We start from the raw sequence: 21,644 nt of genomic DNA, 5'->3' as shown, positions 1-21,644 counted from the left end.
TTGTTGTTGTTGTTGCTGCTGTCTCTGAAGTCTGTACTTCTCTGTCCATTCTTCTTTTTCCCTGTTCATTTCTTCTCTGAAGAGCTCTTCTATCAGGTCTTCAGTGATTTTTAACATTCTTACATTCTCTATTTCTTCTGGCTTCGGTATCAGACTGTGTCTGACCCTATGCAAATTCACGTAGGCTTCGTTGAGTTTAGCTAGTTTGGAGCACATCTTCTTAGGAGGATGAGTCGACAATGGATGGTTAGACTGGAAACAACCCGGTTCTTAAAGTCAAAGCGCGGACGTGAAGGAAAACATCCCCCACACGGTTTTTGAGTCGCAACGTTTAGTGAGTGTCATGAGAGGGATAGTAAGAAATGAAAGAGCATCAATCCAACATTCTTATAGCTAAACAAAAGACAAAGGCATTTCTTTTCAAAACACAACATTTTTTATTCAAAAATCACTTAACACTAAACAACAACTCTAACATTTTTAACAATAATCCAACAATATATCATCAAACAATTTTTTCAAAACACAACATTTTTTATTCAAAAATCACTTAACACTAAACAACAACAACTCTAACATTTTTTAACAACAATGCAACACTAAAAGTTTCTCCACTAGGTAAAGAGGGATAACAGTCTTCCATGGTTTCTAGTAATCTAGGATGACTTCTCTCAAACTGTTGATTTCTATGGTATTATCGAATTCTGCATACAGGATGACGTTCACCGTTTCATCAGGGTCTCGGTCTTTAAACTGAATTTCCACACGAATCTGGCCGGATTTTATAGGGTGGAAATGTCCCTCGTCGCTGCCTTGGTCTGGAGTGAAATCGAAAGCCCACAAAGCGTAGCCTCCTGCATAATCCTCGTACGTAATACCGTGACTGGTATTGGTTCCTAACTGTCCGGTGGCTTCGTACAAGGACAAGTACGATCTCAAGTAATTCTTCTTTTTAAAGTCAGGTTCGAAAGGTCGGGTACACAAGGTCTTGCCATCGCGACTGACTTCGATTTTGGACACGCCAAAGTGTTGAAAGTAGAAAGGATTTTTTTCGGCAGCTCCGTTGAAGGCTGTATTCTCGACGATACCAACGATCAAACGTTTGGGTAACTGTCCTTGGAACAGATGATCTTCGATCATGGATCGCTGTCCCTTGGGAATGGTGAAGGTTTTCACTTCCACGCGTCGTATGGGATACTTGGCGGTCGTTCTGCTCAACGTCTGACTGATGTCGTTTCCCACTTTAGGTAACACTTCCACACGGCGTACGTAGAGTCTGGCTTCTAGGATTTTGGTTTTGTAACCGTCACTATCAGCCATCAAATGGAAAGCGGCACTGCTACGATTCAGTCTCAGGCGGACATCCACCCCGTTCAGCAAATACTTTTCTTGCAACCACATGTCCAAATGCAAACGATCCATCAGTTCTAAACTTGTGTCGGCTCCCGTGATTCTCTTTCTTCGTTCTACAAATCCATCATTGTTGTCTTTCTTTTCATCAGTTTCCAATATTTCAAACTTGGTAGGTTCGTCAGCTTCCCATACCACACAGGCATTGAGATGAGTGTTCTTGGCATCTATTCCGTACGTCAAGAGATTTTCCAGGTAGGCACGATAAGGGTAAGTATCCATGCTGCTACTGACCAGTTTGTTATTCAAGTACAAGTCCACTCCACTGAACAAGGAATGCATGAAATTGTTGACGGGAGCTACTGCTTCATCGTCTATAGCACCTCCAGTCTTATCTAGAATTTTGACTTTCAGGTACAAGTAACTGCTATTCAGATCGATGTAATCTTCGGGCTGTCCTTTGATTTCAAACTCGATGGGAGCGGAATCGGTCAGTGAGGAGACGGGGTGAAATTCAACCCACTGGGATTCTTGCATCGTCATCATCGTGGGGGGCATGGCAAACAGATCCAGTTCCGTCTTGGAACAAGCGCAAGATTCTCGGTGCATCATTTTTTTGTCTCTTTTCTCAATAATCGAAAACGTCTAAGTCTCGAACGGTTCTTCTTTTCTTGGCCTTTCTCGCTTGAAGTCTGGTGAAAGGGTGTTTTCTTCGTCGTCTCTTTCTGCCTTGTCCTTGCTGAATGCCTGACTCGGTAGCGTGCAGGGCATTTATAGGTGTTTCTCGTTGCCCTAAAATGTCTTTGCCCGTTTGCAGCAAGACATTTTTGCCTGCCCTCATGAAGGCTTCTTTAGGGTTTTGTTTGTCGATGATGATATTTTGGAGAAATTCTTTGCCTTGCGTCAGTGCCGCATCTTTCAAGGCGTGCAATCCGCGTGTCACCATCAGTTTCAACACCGGGGCCACCGAACGAAAGGCCGATTTTAACATATCTCCTAAGCCGTGTCCTCGCTGTCGAGCAACCCCTCGGTACACTGGATACATGACTTAAGAGTCGTGAGAGAACCGTTTTCGAAAATGGAGTTTCACCGTGACTTTTCCTTTGGTGAATGGAATATTTTGTCCCAGATCTCCTTTTATAGCAATGTTGACCGTGTCCAAATACGACTTACTGACAGGCAAATAGTGAGGATGGACAAATTCGCGGTGGACGTGGTAAGTGTTTCCACCTTCCTCGTCAGTGTTCGTGGCAGAATCCACTTTGAAAGGAATGACACGCAGTAACGGTACGGAGGTGTGTCCCACCACGTTGTACTCCACCACATCGGAATACACGAACATCAAATTCAGTCCTTGGTTCAGTTTTACCGGGGCACGAAATAACTTGCTAAAAGACTCGTTGTCGTAAACGATGGGTAATTCGTTTTTCTTGATCATGGTCTTTCTCATGTCCATGTCTCCGCCCAACATGTCAAACAATTCAGGACAAAATAAAATGGACAGGATTTTACTCCGTTCAAATTTCATCAAGAAGCGACGAGCTGCTTTGTGGTACTCCATGGTGACAGTTTTGTTGACATGCTCCAAAGCTTTCAGAAACACGACATTAAACCTGGAGGTTATGGTGCTGACCAAATGTTGACCACTAAAATAATAGCCTGGGGGAATGAACAAGTGATAGGTGGTGTACTTTTGTGTACGGGTTTTCTTGTCATATTTGACATTGCTATCCATCCACTGTTGCATTTGCTCGTCATGAACTTCCACATCAAAAAAATTTTGATTGGGAAGGACATTGAGGACTTGGGTCGGGTGAATCATTTCTACTAAAGCCACTTCCCAATGGGCTTCGTGATCTAACTGGATGGCTTGAGGTAATTTGGCCGTGTAACAGCACAACGTGTTCTTGGGAAACACCTCCATGGAACTGTCACTGGGTAAGGTTAAGTAAAATTGGTTTTGGTGACTCATAATTCCAGAGTTCTGTGGCTGTCCGAGGGGTTACTGGACGTCAGAGGCGTGTCTCCGTCTAAAATGGGGTTCTGGTTGTGATTGAAGTGGTGACTGGCACTGGCACTGGACACAAGGTTCCCGGGGTTCCCGTTCGAGGTGAATTTCAGGGAGGGATTAGGAAGCAGGTAACCGATGCAACTGCTCAATAAAATGGTCCACAATTGTTTGTCTCCTTGTTGCAAACTCAAATTGGCGATGGCTGCCCCGATGACACAATACATGATGAAGATTTGGCAGAAAAAGACGATTTGCGTTTTAGGCACACGTTCTCCACACCACACCCACAAGGGTTGTTTTTGTAAATCTTGCACAGAAGAACTAGGTGAAGGAGGAGTGGTCGACGTAGCTGCGTCTGCTGTGTGAAAGGGCATGATGGTCACTTCTTTTTATAGTCGATGACTTGCGAAGCGTCGATCCAAGAATCAAAACTGGGTGGATATCCTTTCCAACGTACTTTGACTTCTTTGATACGTCGTTTGCCCACTTTACGGGTTCTGCGTTCGAGAATGCTTTCGATGTCGTACACGTCGTCTTCTTTTTTGGTGACACGTTGTAACTCGGGCAAATAAAACGTTCCTTTGAGCACTTCTCCGTTCATGTCTTCCAATTTATAGACGGCAGGATGACGGCCATGCACTCGTCCAGTGACGCGAAACAATTCGGTCGTCCAGTTAGGTAAGTAACCTTTGTCGAAAGTGCGTTTGGTTTTGCCAATGCGCACCCAATCTCCTATGGCCAACACTCCACTTTTCTTGGGGACAGCCCTCGTCGGGGACGTTCCAAACAGGCGCTCAAACACCAGCACTTCGTTGTCGGGAGTCACGTCTTGCGGGGCACGTCCGATGCTTCGATGGTAAGATTGGTTGTACGCTTGCACCAGGTGCGGTAAGATGTCGATGTACTTCAGAGTGTGGTGATGCGTAAAATATTTCCACATGCGTTCTTTCAAAGTGCGTTGAAAACGTTCCACGATGCTGGCTTTGGTTTCGGGATTCTCGGTGGTAAAAAAATGAATGTCACGTTTCTTTAATTCTTTTTGGAAAGCTTGGTTCAGAAATTCGGTGCCTTTGTCCGTTTGCCATCGAAGAGGGTGACGACCGCTTTGTTTCAACACCCGTTGCAGGGCTCGCACTAACTCGCTGCTCGATTTGGAAGTCAAGGGTACGACCCAAGCAAATTTGGAAAAGACGTCGATGACACAAAACAAATATTTGTAGCCACGATTGTAGCTGACCAAATGAGAGACATCGGATAAATCGGCTTGCCATTGATGATCGATGCCTTCCACTCGGTGCGACTTCTGGCAAACTTGCGTCGAATGGGTTTGTGTAAAGTGTAGGTAGCTTGTTCTTGTAACCATCGTTGCACTTGAGGTAAACGGAGACTTTTCAGTCGCGTTTTGGCAGCACGATACAATTTTTGAACTCCTGCGTAACCTGCAGGATGGGAGGGATCGTAGTAAATGCTGGCTAAGACTTTTTCCATTTTTTTGTGTTGGTTGGTGTGTTAATAAGACACCCACTCTTGGAGGATGCTACTCTTTTTCTCTTGGGGTACTTTCTTGGATTGCAATGCTTTGCGTGTGCGGCCAGCAACAGGTGTCGAAGAGGAGAAGGATGTCTGAGCGGGGGATATCGGTTCTTGTTTCACTTCTGTCTTCACTTCTGTCTTCACTTTCTTTTTCTCTTGTGAGGAAGAAGGGGTGACCATCATCTTTTTAATCCATCCAATTCTGGAGGTAGGTGGTGTTGTTAACTTGCGTACTTTTTCTGGTGGAGTTTGAAACCCTTCCTCTTCTTCTCCTTTTTCTGTCTTGGTCACGGGTACTGGTGGTACTGGTACTGGTACTGGTACTGGTGCTGAACTTTTCATCAAGGTCTTAAAATCTTTCAGAGTGGGTAGAGCTGTTTCGTCTAAAGCTTTCTGGTGAAAGAGTTGCAGTCGTTGCAAGAGTTGACCGTACTTTTGTGATTTTTCTGTTTCGGACAAATCTTGGCGATCCATCAAGGACTGCAATTCGTGTTGTAACTGGGACATCTCGCTCAAATGGGGATTGGGAGGTAAATGCGGGGTGTGTTGTTCTTGCCACCGATGGTATTCCATCCATCGTTTGTAAGGCACTAAAGCTAGTTTTCGTCCTTCCATGGGGTTGTCAGGGGTCGATTCTGAGATCTTGGAACTTCCGAGGCCTTTTTATCTTGCTCCCACCAGTCCTCCCAACATGGTTCCCAAGACTCCTTTCAGTATGGGGCCTAACAAGAGAGGTAAAATACCTCCACGTTGCACTAACATCTTCTTTTTTTGACGAATGGGAATTTTCTTTTGAACCATTTGGCGAAGAACGTGACGATGTTTGCCTAAGCATTGTTTCTGGTGTTTGGACAAAGGGATCGTGCCTTTCAAAACGTTCAAACAACATTCGCACACGGTATCGATGACCTCTTTGGAGGCTGTTTGAATGAGTTTTTTTCGTAGGGGTGGAGAAGCTTTGGACAGGACAGATAACATGTCCCCATGTTTGGCTAAACGTGGTGGCAGTCCTTTCCTTTTCTTTCCTTGGGGTTTTCTGGAGGGTGACATCTTTGAGTCTTCAGGAGCACCAAAAAACACTGATACCCGACTTGGTCACAGGCCTTTTTTATACTGGAACGCGTCGCCACTGATTGTCTTGACGTCGTATTAGTTTGAGGACAGGCATGACACGTCGTGCAGGGGTACGTAACGGACTAAATCGAGCCAGTTCTTGCTTGGACAAATCCAGTAAACTTTGTAACATGCCCGATCTTTCTTGAACTTTGATTTTGGGATAAGGTACTTTGTGAGCAGCAGCCACTGCCACTAAATTGGAAGGTCCTGCCACTGGGGAAGTTCTTTTGGGGGTCATCAACGGAGAAGTTCTTGGTGTGATCAACGTCTCCAAGTACTCTTCAGTTCTGGGTGTCATTAACGGAGAAGTGGACAAACGTGAAGCTGCCAGAGACGCAGTCACTGCCGTGGCAGGTTGTGGTTTGCGAGTGTAAGGTTGCGTCCTGGCCGAAGTGCCTCTCTTGCGGCTAGTTTTCTGTGGACTTTTCTTTTTCTGGGGGCTTCTTTTCTTTTTCCGGGGTGGTGGTGGTGTCTGGTCAGAGGAGGGTCCTGCCACTGGAGAAGTTCTCCTTGGGGACCTGGTCTTTTTCTTCTTGGGGATTCGTTGGACTTTTGTCTTGGGTATAACTTTGGGGGCATTAGGATCCCATCTTAAGAGTGAGCGAATGATGACCCCTCCTAGACTACCGCTCCCTCCAGGTTTCAAAATGATTTGTTTTTGGTTTGAGTGTCGATGCGGGGATCGGCCAGTTGGACCAAAGCGACTTTGTTTCGATCGAAAAAGCGTTTGGTTTGATGAGGAATCTGAATGATTCCTTGAAGTAATTGACGTGCCGTCACCGTGAACCATCGTAAGACTTCTTTGAGACTAGCTTCTAAGACACGAGCTCGTATTTGTGGATCTTTTTCTCGACTGATGCCATACAAGGCACGAATCAATTTGACGGGAAGATGCGACTGAAGGGACGTCATGTTCGCACTGAGAGTGAGACAAACGAAAAAGGGTCTGAGGTTTTTATAGATTTTTTTATGGGGAGTGAAATGAAGTCGAGGACGGAGACGTGTACAGGACAGGCCCTCCGTCTTGGCACCAGTGGTGAAACAAGTGGGTACGAAATCGCAAATCCTCGGGAGTCGTAGGTTTCAAATCGACGAGTAAATAGGCGTGTGGAGTTTGAGTGGCATCGTCGTACGCCTGAGTCAGCCAAGGCGTTCCTAACTGTTTGGCTAAGACTTGCACTTGCGATTTATCTCGAGGGCTTTTAAACAAGACCACGTAATGCGCATTGAGACTGATGGTGCGATGGGCTTTACTTTGTTGAAACAAATTTTGGGTGATGTAAACGACACTGGCATTACGGTGATGCCCTTTGCGCGTGAACCACAGTTTAATTTCTTCTTCGTCTTCTCCTAACATGTCGTCGAAAATGACCAAATGGGTTAGACGGGAGTCAGAGACGATGCCGTCGTCTTCTTTAGGAATGCCTTCCACAAACACGATGGAATCGCCTTGACTTTCTCGCAAGAGGCTGTACGCCGATTGCCACTCTTTGTAACACCACACGATTCGTTGAGGGGGTCGATCGATCAAATGATGTTTATGTTCGATCAAACGTTTGACGAATTCGGTTTTGCCTGAACCGCTAGGTCCAGCAATGAGCATGTTAAAGGGATGGCGAAGATACAAAGCCTCCCAACTGGCACGATCTAAGTGTTCGTCGATGACTTTGACAGTAGAGGAAGAGGGAGCAGAGACAGTAGAGGTAGCCATGGTGTGAGAAATGTCACTTGTGACACGAAAAACAAACAAGACAAGAGTTTATATACTTTTTCAGAACACGTTTATTGAATGTTTCAAACATGAATACGAAAGACAAAAATGCATAAAAGCCAAAGGCTTAAGTACAAGAATAAAAGGCACATGATAACCATGAACGTGGAATAAACACAAGTGTCTGTACAACATGTTTTGGGTAAAGTTCTAACCAGTTCTATAGTAGGGGTAAGGTCACACAAGTGTCCTCCCGAAAGGGTCTTTCAGGCCTGTCCACGACAGTCCTGTCCTGGGTGACGGGTTCTTCTGGCACCGTCACTAACACAGGTTGAAAAGTAACTTTTTTCCTTGAATAACTCTCGTGCATACTGGGCCACCTCTTGTGTCCAAGCCTCAAAACCCTGGTCTCGGTGATGTCCAACATTTGACTCCTAACCAATCTGGTTTCTTCTTCGTCAACGACATGGTAAGTTACTTCAATGAACAATGAACTATCGATCTTGCCTAGGGTTCCTTTTCATATACAGACCAATACCGACGTGACCGTACGGTAAGGTGAAGTGATTGGGAAGTCGCACTCGCTTCTGGTATACAATTTGATAGACTTTTTCCAAGGGTCGACTGACGATGTGGTGAGTGGGTAAACGTACAATCTTGTTCGGTCGATAGGTGGTCACTTTAAAGTTTCCATCCTCTCCCGATTGCAAGGCTTCTTTCAATACCCCAAAGTTGACCACTCGACTGGTACGATGATTCAGAGTCAGTCCTTTCACTTTGCACGTCGTGTGCACTTCTCCTTGTTTGTCCCGGTATTCGTAGCCGTAATTTTTGGGACCACCACTGACGAAACTTAGAATCTTGTCGTCGGGATGCTCGTCTGTCCAGGCTCCTAAACGGTCTCCTTCGATGTCAGGGTGCTGTTGAATCGGGTGATGGATGTAAATGCAACTGTCCGTGTCAAAGTACAGGACGCGTTCTTCTAACAGTTCTAAAGCTTCGTACAATTTTAAGCGAGCATGAGCTGTCACGTAAGCCGCAATGATGACATTTCCAAAAGGGTCGTCTTGTACAAAGTCCAGATCTTCTTCGTAATTGACCAAGATCAAATCCTCTCGAACGACGTCCACGTGTTTCATGTATTTGGTTTTGTCGTGAATCATCTGGAAGTAGCGGGAAGGTTCTGTCAAATATTCCGTCTTGGGTAAACACGGTCGTTGTGCCATTTTACCCCACAAGCAATTTAACATCACTTTGGCAAACGATCGCCTGCCTTCGTTTTTTTCGATGTGGTCTAAAGAGATGCCTTCTTGTTCGTAGTATTTCTCTTTGAATTGTATTTGGTCTTCGGGAGTGTGACACCAGGAAGGATAGCCGCTGGCTTCTTGTTTCAGTTTCAAAAAGGCATCCACGTAGTCGGCGAAAATGCCTTTCTGAGTAGGGTCACCCTTGTGGTACTGTTGTGTCTTGGGAAAGTGGCAAATTTCGTACACTTCTAACAGTTGGTATCCCATGTCCAGAGCTTTGAACAATTCCACGCTGACCCAGGTTCCCGTCAAGGCACGTTCTTCCTGGCTGTGATGGCAAGGTTGGTCCTGGTCGCACGTTTCGGCACAAGTACGGCACAAGGGAAACATCAGTTTGCCTTGACAATGGTGAGGTAAGACGGGATGGTATAGGTTCGTGGGAGGCAAAACTTTACACTTGATCAAGCCTTCGTATTGTCGAATGTTTTTCAGGTCGATGTGTTCCGTGAACAATTGCGGGTGCCCTACAGGAAAGCGACAATATTTGCACACGTAGAGATACAGCGAACACACGTCCAAGTATATGATTTCTTCTCCTTTCTCTTCGTCGGCTTGGTACAGCAAACAGGTGGCATTGGTCCTTCCTCCGTACAAACTATCCCTCGGGTTCAGCGGGTCCATGAACTGGTAACTTTCCACGAGGTGTTTAAACTCGGGATCGGTTTTCAAACGGTGATCGTACTCGTGTTCCCACATTTCCACCACTTGGTATCCTTGCTGTTCTAACTTTAGGCGTCGCTGACAAGTGTCCTGGTACAAGTCTTCCATGGTTCGTTGCAAAAACTGATTTTTAGTGTCACGGTCAGGGTAACAGACGGGACATCCGTGAAATAAGCAGCCGTTAAACTCGTACGCGATCTTGGGGTTTTCTAAGTCCCAGCCATCTACCGAATACGTTCCGATGGTCTTTTCGCCTCCTCCTTTGCGGGCATGCTGAATCCATTTGTCTTCCTTGTCGCACAAGTAATGTAACCAACGTAGGGCTTTGACCGAGTATTGACGCTTGACATAGTGGGTCGTTTGAGGACTGATGACAGCCACGGTGTTTTCAGGCATGAATCGTTGGCGGTACACTAAGGAACACGCTTTGGCAATGGTGCAAGCTTCTTTCAAAGGATCGACCCCTCCGTGTTCCATGAACAGTTCTCGAAATTTTCCACAGCAACGTCGTAAAATGTCCACGTCGGAACGACAATACTTTAACATTTCTTCCTGAAAGTCGAAGGGGTCAGAGGCATGAGCCTGGTACCAAGCGTAGAAAGCTTCTCGTTGTTCGGTACGCATGTTGTCGGGGTCGTAATAGTGAGCCTCAGGCAAATGGGGTAGAACGGCGTGTTGATTGGCTTCCGTATTGAAAAAGTGTGGAAAGTACCCTTTAGCTATTTCTGTCATTCCAAACGTTTTAGGCATTCGACTCAAAGGCATGGCCAAGTAACTCATTGAATCTTTAAACTGCACTTGTCCCACTTGCATGAAAATGATTTTGGCTCCGTTCAAAATCACTTTAGGACGTTCGGTGCCATGTTCCGTATAGTACCTCAAAAGAAACTGTCCATCGTATCCGGAGAAATTGTGAGCCATCACCGTGGCATGACGATGACAATTTCCGTAACGTTCGATGTCCTCTTGGCTCCACGTCTTGTCGATGGGGTTTAAGACCCATTGGGCAAAATCGGCTAACGTGTTCGGTCCCCGAAAGATTTTTTCACGCCCTCCAGGAATCTTGCTGCAGTGAGGGCAATGACTGAAGATAGGTTCTTGAATGCACTTCTCGCACGCTCGATGAGCCACGCAGAAATTAGGAATGTGAATGCCAGTCTCTTGCATGCATTCGAAATCGAAAAAGATGAAATTGCCTTTCTTCTTGTGACCGTCCTCTTTCTCTGGTGGGGGTTGGTATTTTTGCACGTAGCATTGGTGTTCCAAGTCCACGATGTGGTGACAAATGTGACATTTTTTCTTTCCTCGACATACGTGTGCCTTGGCATTGTTGGTAAGTATGCCTTGTCCACACGTAGGGCACAATCTCAGGAGTTGACAAGCACATTTCTTCTGTGAACCTTGTGTTTTCAAATGTTGCTGATAACAGGCAGGGCTGACAAACGTGCGCAGACAAGTCGAACAAGGCACTGGTTCTTCGCTCAGACAGGGTGGAGAGGCCAAACATCCTGGGCATTTCAATCCACAATTCTTGTGTTGCTCTCGATTGTTATAACCATAATCACATTTCTCACAATAATAACTGTATCCCAGGAATCCGGTGATACTGGTAATGGTATCGAAATGGTCATCGTGATAATAAAGGTGAATGTATTTTCCGTCCTTAAAATCCTGGCCTCGAAACAACAGTGACCCGCGCATTTCTTGAGGGTGCACTTTCAAGGTGTAGCGTGGATCTAGGGCATCTTGCAATTTTTGCATCTCAGGAATGCCACAGGGTGTGTCTTTGGACAGGCCAGCTTGTTGCAACAGGAGTTCTGCTTCGTTTTGTTGTTTGGTTCGGTTCGATTTTCGAATGTTCTCCCAGGTTCTTTTCCATTCTACCGTGTCGTTCTTGTTGGCATAGGTTCGTCCCACCACGATGGCACGGGCTAAGCACATCTGGTCATGAGGGTTGTTAATTCGGACGAGACTCTTTTTGGTGTTGCGAAGGTCGTTCACCAGTAGGACCTTTTTGCGTCCTGTCCCTTGAGGAAGAGAGACGTGAGCCATTTTCAGTGTGGCTTTACCATCGATGATGTCAAACTGGTCATTAGATTGTTGTACGTGTTGAATCTTGTCCATGACTTTGGAAGGGGTTAGTTCTGCGGGTCTGCTAAACTCGATCCAAACAGGGGATTTCAAACCGTCGTGATCTATGGATAGTGTCAAGCGATCGTCTTCTTTGGCTTGACATTGTCGCTTGAGTGCGGTGAGCAAAGAATCCCACATCTCGGTGATAAACACTTCTGCTTTCTCCAAGGGTACGTCGGCCTTGAAATCTTTAAACTTCACCGTGTAGGTGTAAGCCGTGGTTCTAAATTTTCTAGAGGAGCGCTTTTCCGTCTCTCGAATGGAATAGTACTTTTCAGGGTTGACTAAGGGTGGTGAACTTGGTTTAGAGGGTTCGGATTCTGGTTCACTCATGTCCTCTTCAAAATCACTGGCATGAATTTGTGCCAAGATTTCGGCCCTGGTACGAGGCGATAGATCACGTTTCTGCCTCTTACTTTCTTCTGCTTCTTTCTTCTCGAATGAATGGGATCGTTTCATCTTGAGTGCAAAACGTCAAATGACTCAAGTTCAAACACCATAGACTAATTTATAGTCATGGCAAACCAGCGTATATAAAAAGTTTGTGTCTTGTCCTTTCACTATTCATTTCACTCTCAAACCGAGGAGAACGATGGAAGAGACTACCCAGATGGAACGTTTCGTCAGAGCTTTGCGAGGGGTCATTAGAAAATTCTCTTCAGACCAGCCGACGGACTACTCTCCTTCCTTTCGAGATAAGAGTCAGGATACTTGCTATATCTGTCAGAAGAAAGGGCATTGGTCTTCAGAGTGTCCAGACCGTCAAAAAAGAAAAAAAACAGGGGCTAAAAAAGACAAAAGTCAAGATACCTGTTATTATTGTAAAGAAAAAGGACATTGGTCTCCAGATTGCCCAAAAAAGAAACAAGAGGAGTCAGAAGAAAAGAAGGATTCTTCAGAAGAAGAGAGGGATTCTTCGGAAGAAGAGAGGGATTCTTCAGAGGAAGAAGAGGAAGAAAGAAGAGAATTCTATTTAAAAGAAGCAAAGAAACAGGAGAAGAAAAGAAGAAGGAAAGAAAATGAGGAAAAAACGGTGAAGAAATTCAAAAAACAGAGAGACTAAACAAGGAGAAAGAAGAAGTCAATGAACTTTTAATTAAAGTGTTCTGTGGTGAATTGTGAATTGGATTGTAAAAAATGGATAAAAGAATACATGAATGATATAAGGTAAGTGTCTTTGAGTTTTGATTTTAAAATAAGAAGCTACACTCACGCACTCATACACAGACACGTACTATAAGGGTAAAATGGGTGGGGTTTATTTTTGAGTTATTGGCAAATTGAAATTGTATTTCTTTTCGAGAAATGTGGGTGGCCCTGAAAAGGGCCTTTTTATTTTGGTGTAGGGGTGAGTTTAACCAATCAACTTTAACTGCCTTAAGCCTTTGCCACGGCCAAGGCCTACTTCTGATGATTGGGTTGAAATCACTAAGGGTGGTAGGACAGGCTTAGTCACAGGGTTGGCGTGTTTAGCTCGGGAAGGTCGTATTCTCTTCGGTCGTGATAAAGAAGTCTGATACATTTGTTTCAGACTTCTTAACTCCGCTAAAATGTCCAACAGTACCGTAGCCGTTTGATTTTCACCCTCTTGTTTCTTTGCTGCTACTTCTTCTTGCTGTTGTTGCTGTTGTTTTTTTCTTACCTCTTCTTGTTGCTGTTGCTGTTGCTGTAGGAGAAAAGCTTGTTCCGCTTCCTTTTGTCGTTGCATAAATTTCTCCAATTCTTCTTTCTGTCTCTGTCTAAAATTCTCCACTTGCGGTAATGAAGAAGGTAACGAAGGTTCCGGAACAAATTCTTGCGAGGTAAGAAAATCCACAAAATCCCAATGTACCTCTTCTGAAAGTAAGTCCGGGTTCCCTTGGGCAGTCTCCCCTGCTGGTGCACCCCAATGGATCGTTTTCTGAGTTTCCGTCATGTTGAATCACTGTCGCATAGATTGACTGCACACAAGCGCTAGCGAATCTATATAGACCAACTGACGTCACAGACTACTCTCTTCGGATTGGATGCGGGCTGACTGAATTTTGTAACGCGTGTTTGGATTGGTGAATGAACTCAATCCGTTTCAATCCTGCCTCTACCTATAAATAAGCGCAGTTCAGTGCATTGATTCACTTGTTCTCGTTGCTTCAAGATGTGGACCGATGTGCAATCTTCTACGCTTGTGTCTTCCATGATGTTCCGGACGGACATACCCATGTATGTCCGATCCAAGTGGACCGTTGTCCACAGGACAAACACCAGCCTGTGGATACGTAGGATCTACGTAGAAAGACAAGGATGCCTGAAAAGAGTGCTGATTTACGGACCAACAGTGAGACGTAGCCTAAGGACAAGAAGAAGACCAATGCGGTGCCATTTATGTTAATGAATACATTAACATAAACCCAAAGGCCCTTTTCAGGGCCAGCCATATTTCTCGAAAAGAGATAGCCTTTCCATTGCCTACCCCTTTTTTTAAAATTTAAATTTAAATTTAAATTTAAATTTAAAAAAATTTAAAAAAAAAAAAAAAAATCCCAAAAGCCCAAACTCTATTCCCCATGTTAATTTCCCTTGTCCCTAGACAGACCCAAACTCTATGTTAAATTCCCATTGTCCCTAAAGTGACCCACGATTTCTCTCCATGTTAAATTTCCATTGTCCCTAATCTGACCCAGGGGTCTTTTTAATGCTAAGTCCCATTGTCCCTAATGTGCCCCACTTAACTACTTCCGTATGTTACAACAGTATGTTATGTTACAACTGTATGTTATGTTACAACTGTATGTTATGTTACAACAGTATGTTATGTTACAACAGTATGTTATGTTACAACTGTATGTTATGTTACAACAGTAAGTTATGTTGCAACTGTATGTTATGTTACAACTATACGTTATGTTACAACAGTATGTTATGTTACAACTGTATGTTATGTTACAACTGTATGTTATGTTACAACAGTATGTTACAATATCATGTTACAACAACAGCTTATGCTGTTTTCTTGGATCATTTATATTTTCTTCTCATTTTCAGTATTACTGACAATAATGATAAAGTGGACATCAGTATTACTGACAATAATGATAAAGTGGACATTAGTATTACTGACAATAATACTAAAGTTGACTTGGCGATGGTAAAACTCCTTTTTAGTATTGCTGACAATAATACGAGAGTTGACTTCGGTTGTACTGACAACAATATGTCACCATTATATGGTCTTTAAATGAGGAATAGAAAGCAGTGAGAAGCAACAAGCTTTGTAAAATTCAACAAATAATTCATTTCCATAGCATAAAAAATGAAAATGTGAAGGGAACTCATGCTAATGCGAATCAAATTCAATATAATTCTAGAATTACTAACACAATTCCTAATGAATAATGATCTGAATAAACCTTCGTGGTATTCCAAATATTTTCCAACGCTGAATGTGCTGATGTGCCTGTAGTGGCCCTCAATATCTCAAGTAAAAATGTACCAATAGCCTGAGTTGTAATGATGTGCCAACGGTATTTTTATTGAATCACAGTACTAAAATCTAAGGTTTTCTTGTTTGAATTCACTATGATTCCAAGTTACGTTATCTTTTCAAGAATAGTATAGATGAGCACTTTGTATTCCAGAGAAGAATATTCTTAACTAAATGATTTCAGACCAAATCAAACACTGAACACAACAAAAAGATGTCATAGCACGAATAAGTAATTTTCCCAGTAAACAAGATTATAAAGCCTTCTACCTGACTTAGGTCACAATTAGCATTTTGTAAAAGAACAAACACATATTACTTAATGGAAACTTTCATTCTAGAAGGTTGTGTTACTAAGATTATAATAAAGAACATGGTTAAAAATATCCTTGACTCAGGCCCATAAAAAATATGTTTCCTTTTATTGATAATGATCCTATTAATAAACCCACACACATAGAGAACATATTGGTTATATATTAGTCGTTTTCAGAATTAAAAAGTCAATGATTCTGGTCAGGTAGACAATAAACTTGACTTTGAACAAGGTCAGATATAAAATACAATTTTCAGTAGCATATAATGATTTTTGAAAAAACATAACAAACAATGTAAAGTAAATATACATAACAATTACTAAAGTGGACTTGGCGATGGTACGATCTCCTTTTCCGCACTTGTGGCATGTGTCTTGTTAAATTACTTAGCAGTCATTGTTAATGAAAGCGTACAATGCACTTTAAAGTTTATGCTTGGACAAAAATTTGCAATTATCTCTGGGTAAGAATCACTCCACACATTTTTTAGAAATGAGTACGATTTTATCTTGATTAAGGCAGAGACATTATCAACTTGAAAAAGATCGAAACTCAGTTTCTTAAGGTTCCAGCTACTTAATGTTCTTTGACTGATTGTTGGAGACCTTATATATTTTTGAGAAAGAAATATTCCGACTTAGTTATGGCTTGAAATAAAATATTTTTCTTCTGATTATAGAGAGAAGCAACTTATATATTTACACTAGCTGAAAAAAACATGATCTTGATGTAAAATAAAAAATACATATCTGGTTGGAAAGGAAAACCCAGTCACTTCCACCACCACCACGGAAATTAAATTTAAATGCTTGCGGCCTTACAGGATATAAGTACATGTATTTTGTTTTTAAATTTGTTTCATAAAAAATTATATATATATATATATATATATATATATATATATATATATATATATATATATATATATATATATATATATATATATATATAAAGAATACAAATCGTTTGGCGAATAACAGTCCTTTCAAGTACACTGGATCCAGCAAGGGTTCACGTTTGTCAGGGATTTATATTAAGATAAATGTAATAAACTGACTACAAACAGTGCAAAAATAGGATCTAGCAAGGGTTCACGTTTGTCAGGGATTTATATTAAGATAAATGTAATAAACTGACTACAAACAGTGCAAAAATAGTATCTAGCTAGCCTAAGCGCTTTCGACTCTTAATAAGTCTTTTTCAAAGGCAACTACAAAACAGACCAGACAAACAAATAAAACAGACAAACCGTTGCCTTGTTGCGGATGCTGAAAGATATTTTATACTGACCTAGAAATCGATGAGCCAAAGAAATGAAGTGACAACATGGAAGAGAACATCTGGATGATTTCATATCAAAGGCAAGCAACTTCCATCCTTCAATAAAATTCACGGGAGAAGTCTCCAACTCAGACCACGTTTTCCTGGACACAACAACCAGACTGGTAGAAAAGAAACTCCATATAGACATCTACTCTAAACCAACCGACAAACACCAGTATCTCCTCCCAACCAGCTTCCATCCAAAACACTGCATTAGGAACATCCCATATAGCCAGACACTGAGGATACGCATAATTTCCTCAGACGATGAAACATTCCAAAAAAGGTCTGAAGAGTTATCTAAACATTTGACTTACTGAGGCTATGACAAAGACCTGATTGAGGAGGCAACCCAAAGGGCGAAACAAACAAACCGCAGTGACCTACTAAAATATAAAGAGAAGGAAAAGGCTGATATGATGTCATTTATCCTGACCTACATCCAGACAACCCAAATGTAGGTAAAATCACGGGAAACACTGGCCCATCATGGAATCGTGCGACATAGTAAAGTTAATACTCCCGAACAAACCTGTAGTAGCCTACCGGAGACCAGAAAACATTAAGGACATCACTAAACAAGACCGCACTAGTCAATCTGGCCCATGTGGCGATAAAATGCCAACATATGATAGAAACCATGACATTTTCTAGCACAGTGACTAGAGAAAAAACTGAATATAGATGGATCAAACAAAACGTGCAAAAGAGAATGTAATTTATCTCATCACATGTAACATCTGTAGCATCCAGTATGTCGGAGAAACTGAAAAACTACAGAAAAGGATCAACCTTCATAGATCCGATTGGATGACAAAGAAGCTGTACAGAAGCCCAGTCGCAGAACACTTCTCCTCCCATGGCCACACTTTCAGTGATATATCACTTATAGCAATTACTCATAACCCCAAATGGAATTCCGAAACCAGGAACGAACAGGAATCTTACTGGATCCGCCGCCTAAGAACATTGAAACCAAGCGGTTTAAACCAATAAGACTAGAAAAAGACAGCCATTCAAAAATAAAATTACATTTTTGCAGACGGCATGTTCTCTTTTCAATGATTCTCTAAATTTGCTTTTTAGTCACCCAGTAACCTATAATTACAACGATAAGAATGAAATATCTGGGTTATAATTTGCGTGTACATAAATTTACACGAGTCTCGGATTCGGCTAATGTGGTTATGTGAGAAAGCTTGAAGTAGCTTCTCGTGGGTCGGTGTATCTTTCAGGGGGTTTTCAGGGTTCTTCATCCACCATTAATACTGGCCGCCATGTATAGCTTATCTTGTGCTGAAAAATGGCGTTAAACCCTACAACAACAACAACAACAACAACATAAATTTACATAAAATAACAGATGACGATATGGCTCATCGATTTCTAGGTCAATATAAAATTTCTTTCAGCATCCGTAGCAAGTCATAGTCATGTAAAGTTTTACAAAGACAACGGTTTGTTTTATTTGTTTGTCTTGTCTATGTTTTGTATTTGCCTTTGAAAAAGACTCATTAAGTGTCGAAAACGCTTAGACTAGTAGACACTAGTTTTGCAGTGTTCGTAGTCAGTGTATTATATATATATATATATATATATGTATATATATATATATATATATATATATATATATATATATATATATATATATATATATATATATATATATATATATATATATATATATATATATATATACATAAGTGTATTGAAAGAAATAGTCCGATATGGCGTAGTGATACGTCACGGTCGAGACATATTCATAATCCATATAAAAAAGTTATTTCTCCAGATTCAGTACAAAACACGACTGAGCAAGACTGTATTTATTACATATCTCCCCGCCCTCCTTTACGCTTTCTAACATAATTTTAGCTTTACTCTCTGGATGAAATTTGGAATGAAATGGGATTTGTAAATGTTCGATTTGCTGCGTCAAAAAAAATATACGCGCTGATTCAGCAAGGCACCGATTTAATGCATTTAAAAGTGATTCCTGAAAATCAACTCAATACAGATTCAGCAACACGATAAATGTTTGTTTCATATTTATTTCACGTCGCCTCAGATAATTTATTATAATTAAATCAGATCAGATTTAATTTCTCTCAATTGAGTTTCATTCTATTTCATCACCGTATATTACATTCTATTAAATTAATTTCAGTCGTACTCTATTTCATTCATGTGTATTACATTCTACTAACTTAATTTCAGTCGTATTCTATTTCATTCATGTGTATTACATTCTACTAAATTAATTTCAGTCTTATGATATTTCATTCTTGCTTATTACATTCTGCTAACTTAATTTCAGTCGTATTCTAGTTCATTCATGTGTATTACATTCTACTAAATTAATTTCAGTCTTATTCTATTTCATTCTTGTTTATTACATTATACTAAATTCAATCAAATGAGTTGAGCTAGATAAGATATGTTATTCATTTCAAATAGTTTCCATTGATTGCTTTCATTGCCTAGATAACATCACACTGCATTGTATTACATGCAGCCCTCGCTGGGCATAAATTAACCTGTATACAAATTTACCTGTATGAAGTAATAACCGACAGCTGATCCTAAAAGTGTCAACATAAAGATGCAATTTTAACCATGTCGTACAGAGAACAAAGTCATCTCCACATTGTTATCATAGTCACCGACTAAAATCCTAATTTCAGATGTGTTTTCATTTCTAAGTGTTAATGTTTTAAATTCTTTAAATTGTTTAACTGAGATCCAACACATTATTTGAAGCATACCGTCCATGTATTTTATACCACAATCTGTCATTTATAATACAAAATGGCAGCCTGTGACATCATACCGAAAAGGGTGTATAAGTTTAGGTGCATTGGCTGATCTTACCTTCATCCGAATTGTCTCCACAGTCGTTCTTGCCGTTATGGAACTTTTCTCGAGGTAAACATGTCCCATTAGCACAATGAAGTTCCCATATCGAGCACAAGGGTCCAGCTAAAGTCATGAGAAAATGGAGAGAAAAAAAAAAGAATGCAACATAATACTTCGTGTGTGTCTCTTTCTTTTGCAAGAGCCATCAGTTGCCGAATATTTACTGTTATGCAAGGAATATTCCACGTGCAATCTATTACTTTTACAGATATTGCTTGAAATCCAGGCTTTCAAAGTTTAGTAAATTTTTTTTGTGCTAATTTTCCAAGTATTCACGCCTCACACAATACTAGAATGCATGGACCTAGCATTCATGTCTCACACAGCACTAGAATGACATGGATCTGTCGTATCCATGCCTCACAAACAGCACTAGAATGACATGGTATCCATGCCTCACACACAGCACTAGAAAGACATGGTATTCATGCCTCACACACAGCACTAGAATGACATGGTATTCATACCTCACACACATCACTAGAATGACATGGCATTCATGCCTCTCACACACAGCACTATAATCACATAGACCTGGTAGGTATGCCTTAAACAGCACTAGAATGACATGGCATTCATTCCTCTCACACACATCACTAGAATGACATGGTATTCATGCCTCACACACACAGCACTAGAATGACATGGTATTCATGCCTCACACACACAGCACTAGAATGACATGGTATTCATGCCTCTCACACACAGCACTAGAATGACATAGACCTGGTAGGTATGCCTTACACAACACTAGAATGACATGGCATTCATTCCTCTCACACACAGCACTAGAATGACATGGCATTCATACCTCTCACACACAGCACTAGAATGACATGGCATTCATACCTCTCACACACAACACTAGAATGACATGGCATTCATTCCTCTCACACACAACACTAGAATAACATGGCATTCATTCCTCTCACACACAACACTAGAATAACATGGCATTCATTCCTCTCACACACAGCACTAGAATGACATGGCATTCATTCCTCTCACACACAGCACTAGAATGACATAGACCTGGTAGGTATGACTTACACAGCACTAGAATGACATGGCATTCATACCTCTCACACACAACACTAGAATGACATAGACCTGGTAGGTATGCCTTACACAACACTAGAATGACACGGTATCCATGCTCACACACAGCACTAGAATGACATGGCATCCATGCCTCTCACACACAGCACTAGAATGACATGGTATTCATGCCTCACACACAGCACTAGAATGACGTGGACCTGGTATACACGTCTCACACGGCACTAAAGTTATGTATATTTGATTTAATTTAAATTTGATTTAATTGAATTGTCTGTTTGTAAGTTATAATTTTTTATATTTATTTCAAAGACATGTTAATGTAATGTAATTTTGTTTACTGGAATTTGATATTTTCCAGAAATTAGTTTGATCTTACTGTTTTGTCGTAAACACCTAATGCTGATCTTGTTCCTGGCCTTGATTCAAAATTAGTAACAGTTCGGTAAACCACTTCTTTTTTGTAAATTTATTTATGTGTAATTAAAAATAGTGAAATCGAGACTGACTGGGACTACGTGACTTTAGACATAAATAGCTTCTACGATGTTCTAGAAATTCTGGCTTTACCGGAGGGTTGATCCTCATCCGGGCATCTGTTTTGCGCAGTATTCAGGGTTTATACCGATGTTTAGAGAAGTAATCTCAGTTGTGCGTTTTACTTCAACACCTAAAGTTGTTTAGTTATGACCAATTGAGTTGAAATTTGATTTTATGGAATTATTTGGATTCTAAAAGATTAATTCTT

The 21,644-nt window shown here is 41.4% G+C and overlaps 1 protein-coding gene across 8 annotated transcripts in view; it reads right to left on the bottom strand.

Annotated features, from left to right (window-relative positions):
- LOC149791158 (uncharacterized) overlaps nt 1–21,644 on the bottom strand; it is a 179,669-nt gene that overhangs the window by 85,183 nt on the left and 72,842 nt on the right. For all 8 annotated transcript variants that reach the window (XM_089969608.1, XM_089969609.1, XM_089969604.1 and 5 more), the window contains exon 3: nt 19,793–19,900. In XM_089969608.1, the coding sequence (XP_089825734.1) occupies nt 19,793–19,900 (108 nt within the window). The remainder of the gene's footprint in view (nt 1–19,792; nt 19,901–21,644) is intronic.

This window comes from Sinohyriopsis cumingii, chromosome 9 (genome assembly GCF_028554795.1).
Source record: "Sinohyriopsis cumingii isolate HCF-2022 chromosome 9, ASM2855479v2, whole genome shotgun sequence".
Classification (NCBI taxonomy): Eukaryota; Metazoa; Mollusca; class Bivalvia; order Unionida; family Unionidae; genus Sinohyriopsis; species Sinohyriopsis cumingii.
The sequence above is the reverse complement of the archived record's forward strand: the minus strand, read 5'-3'. Positions and strand labels throughout refer to the sequence as shown.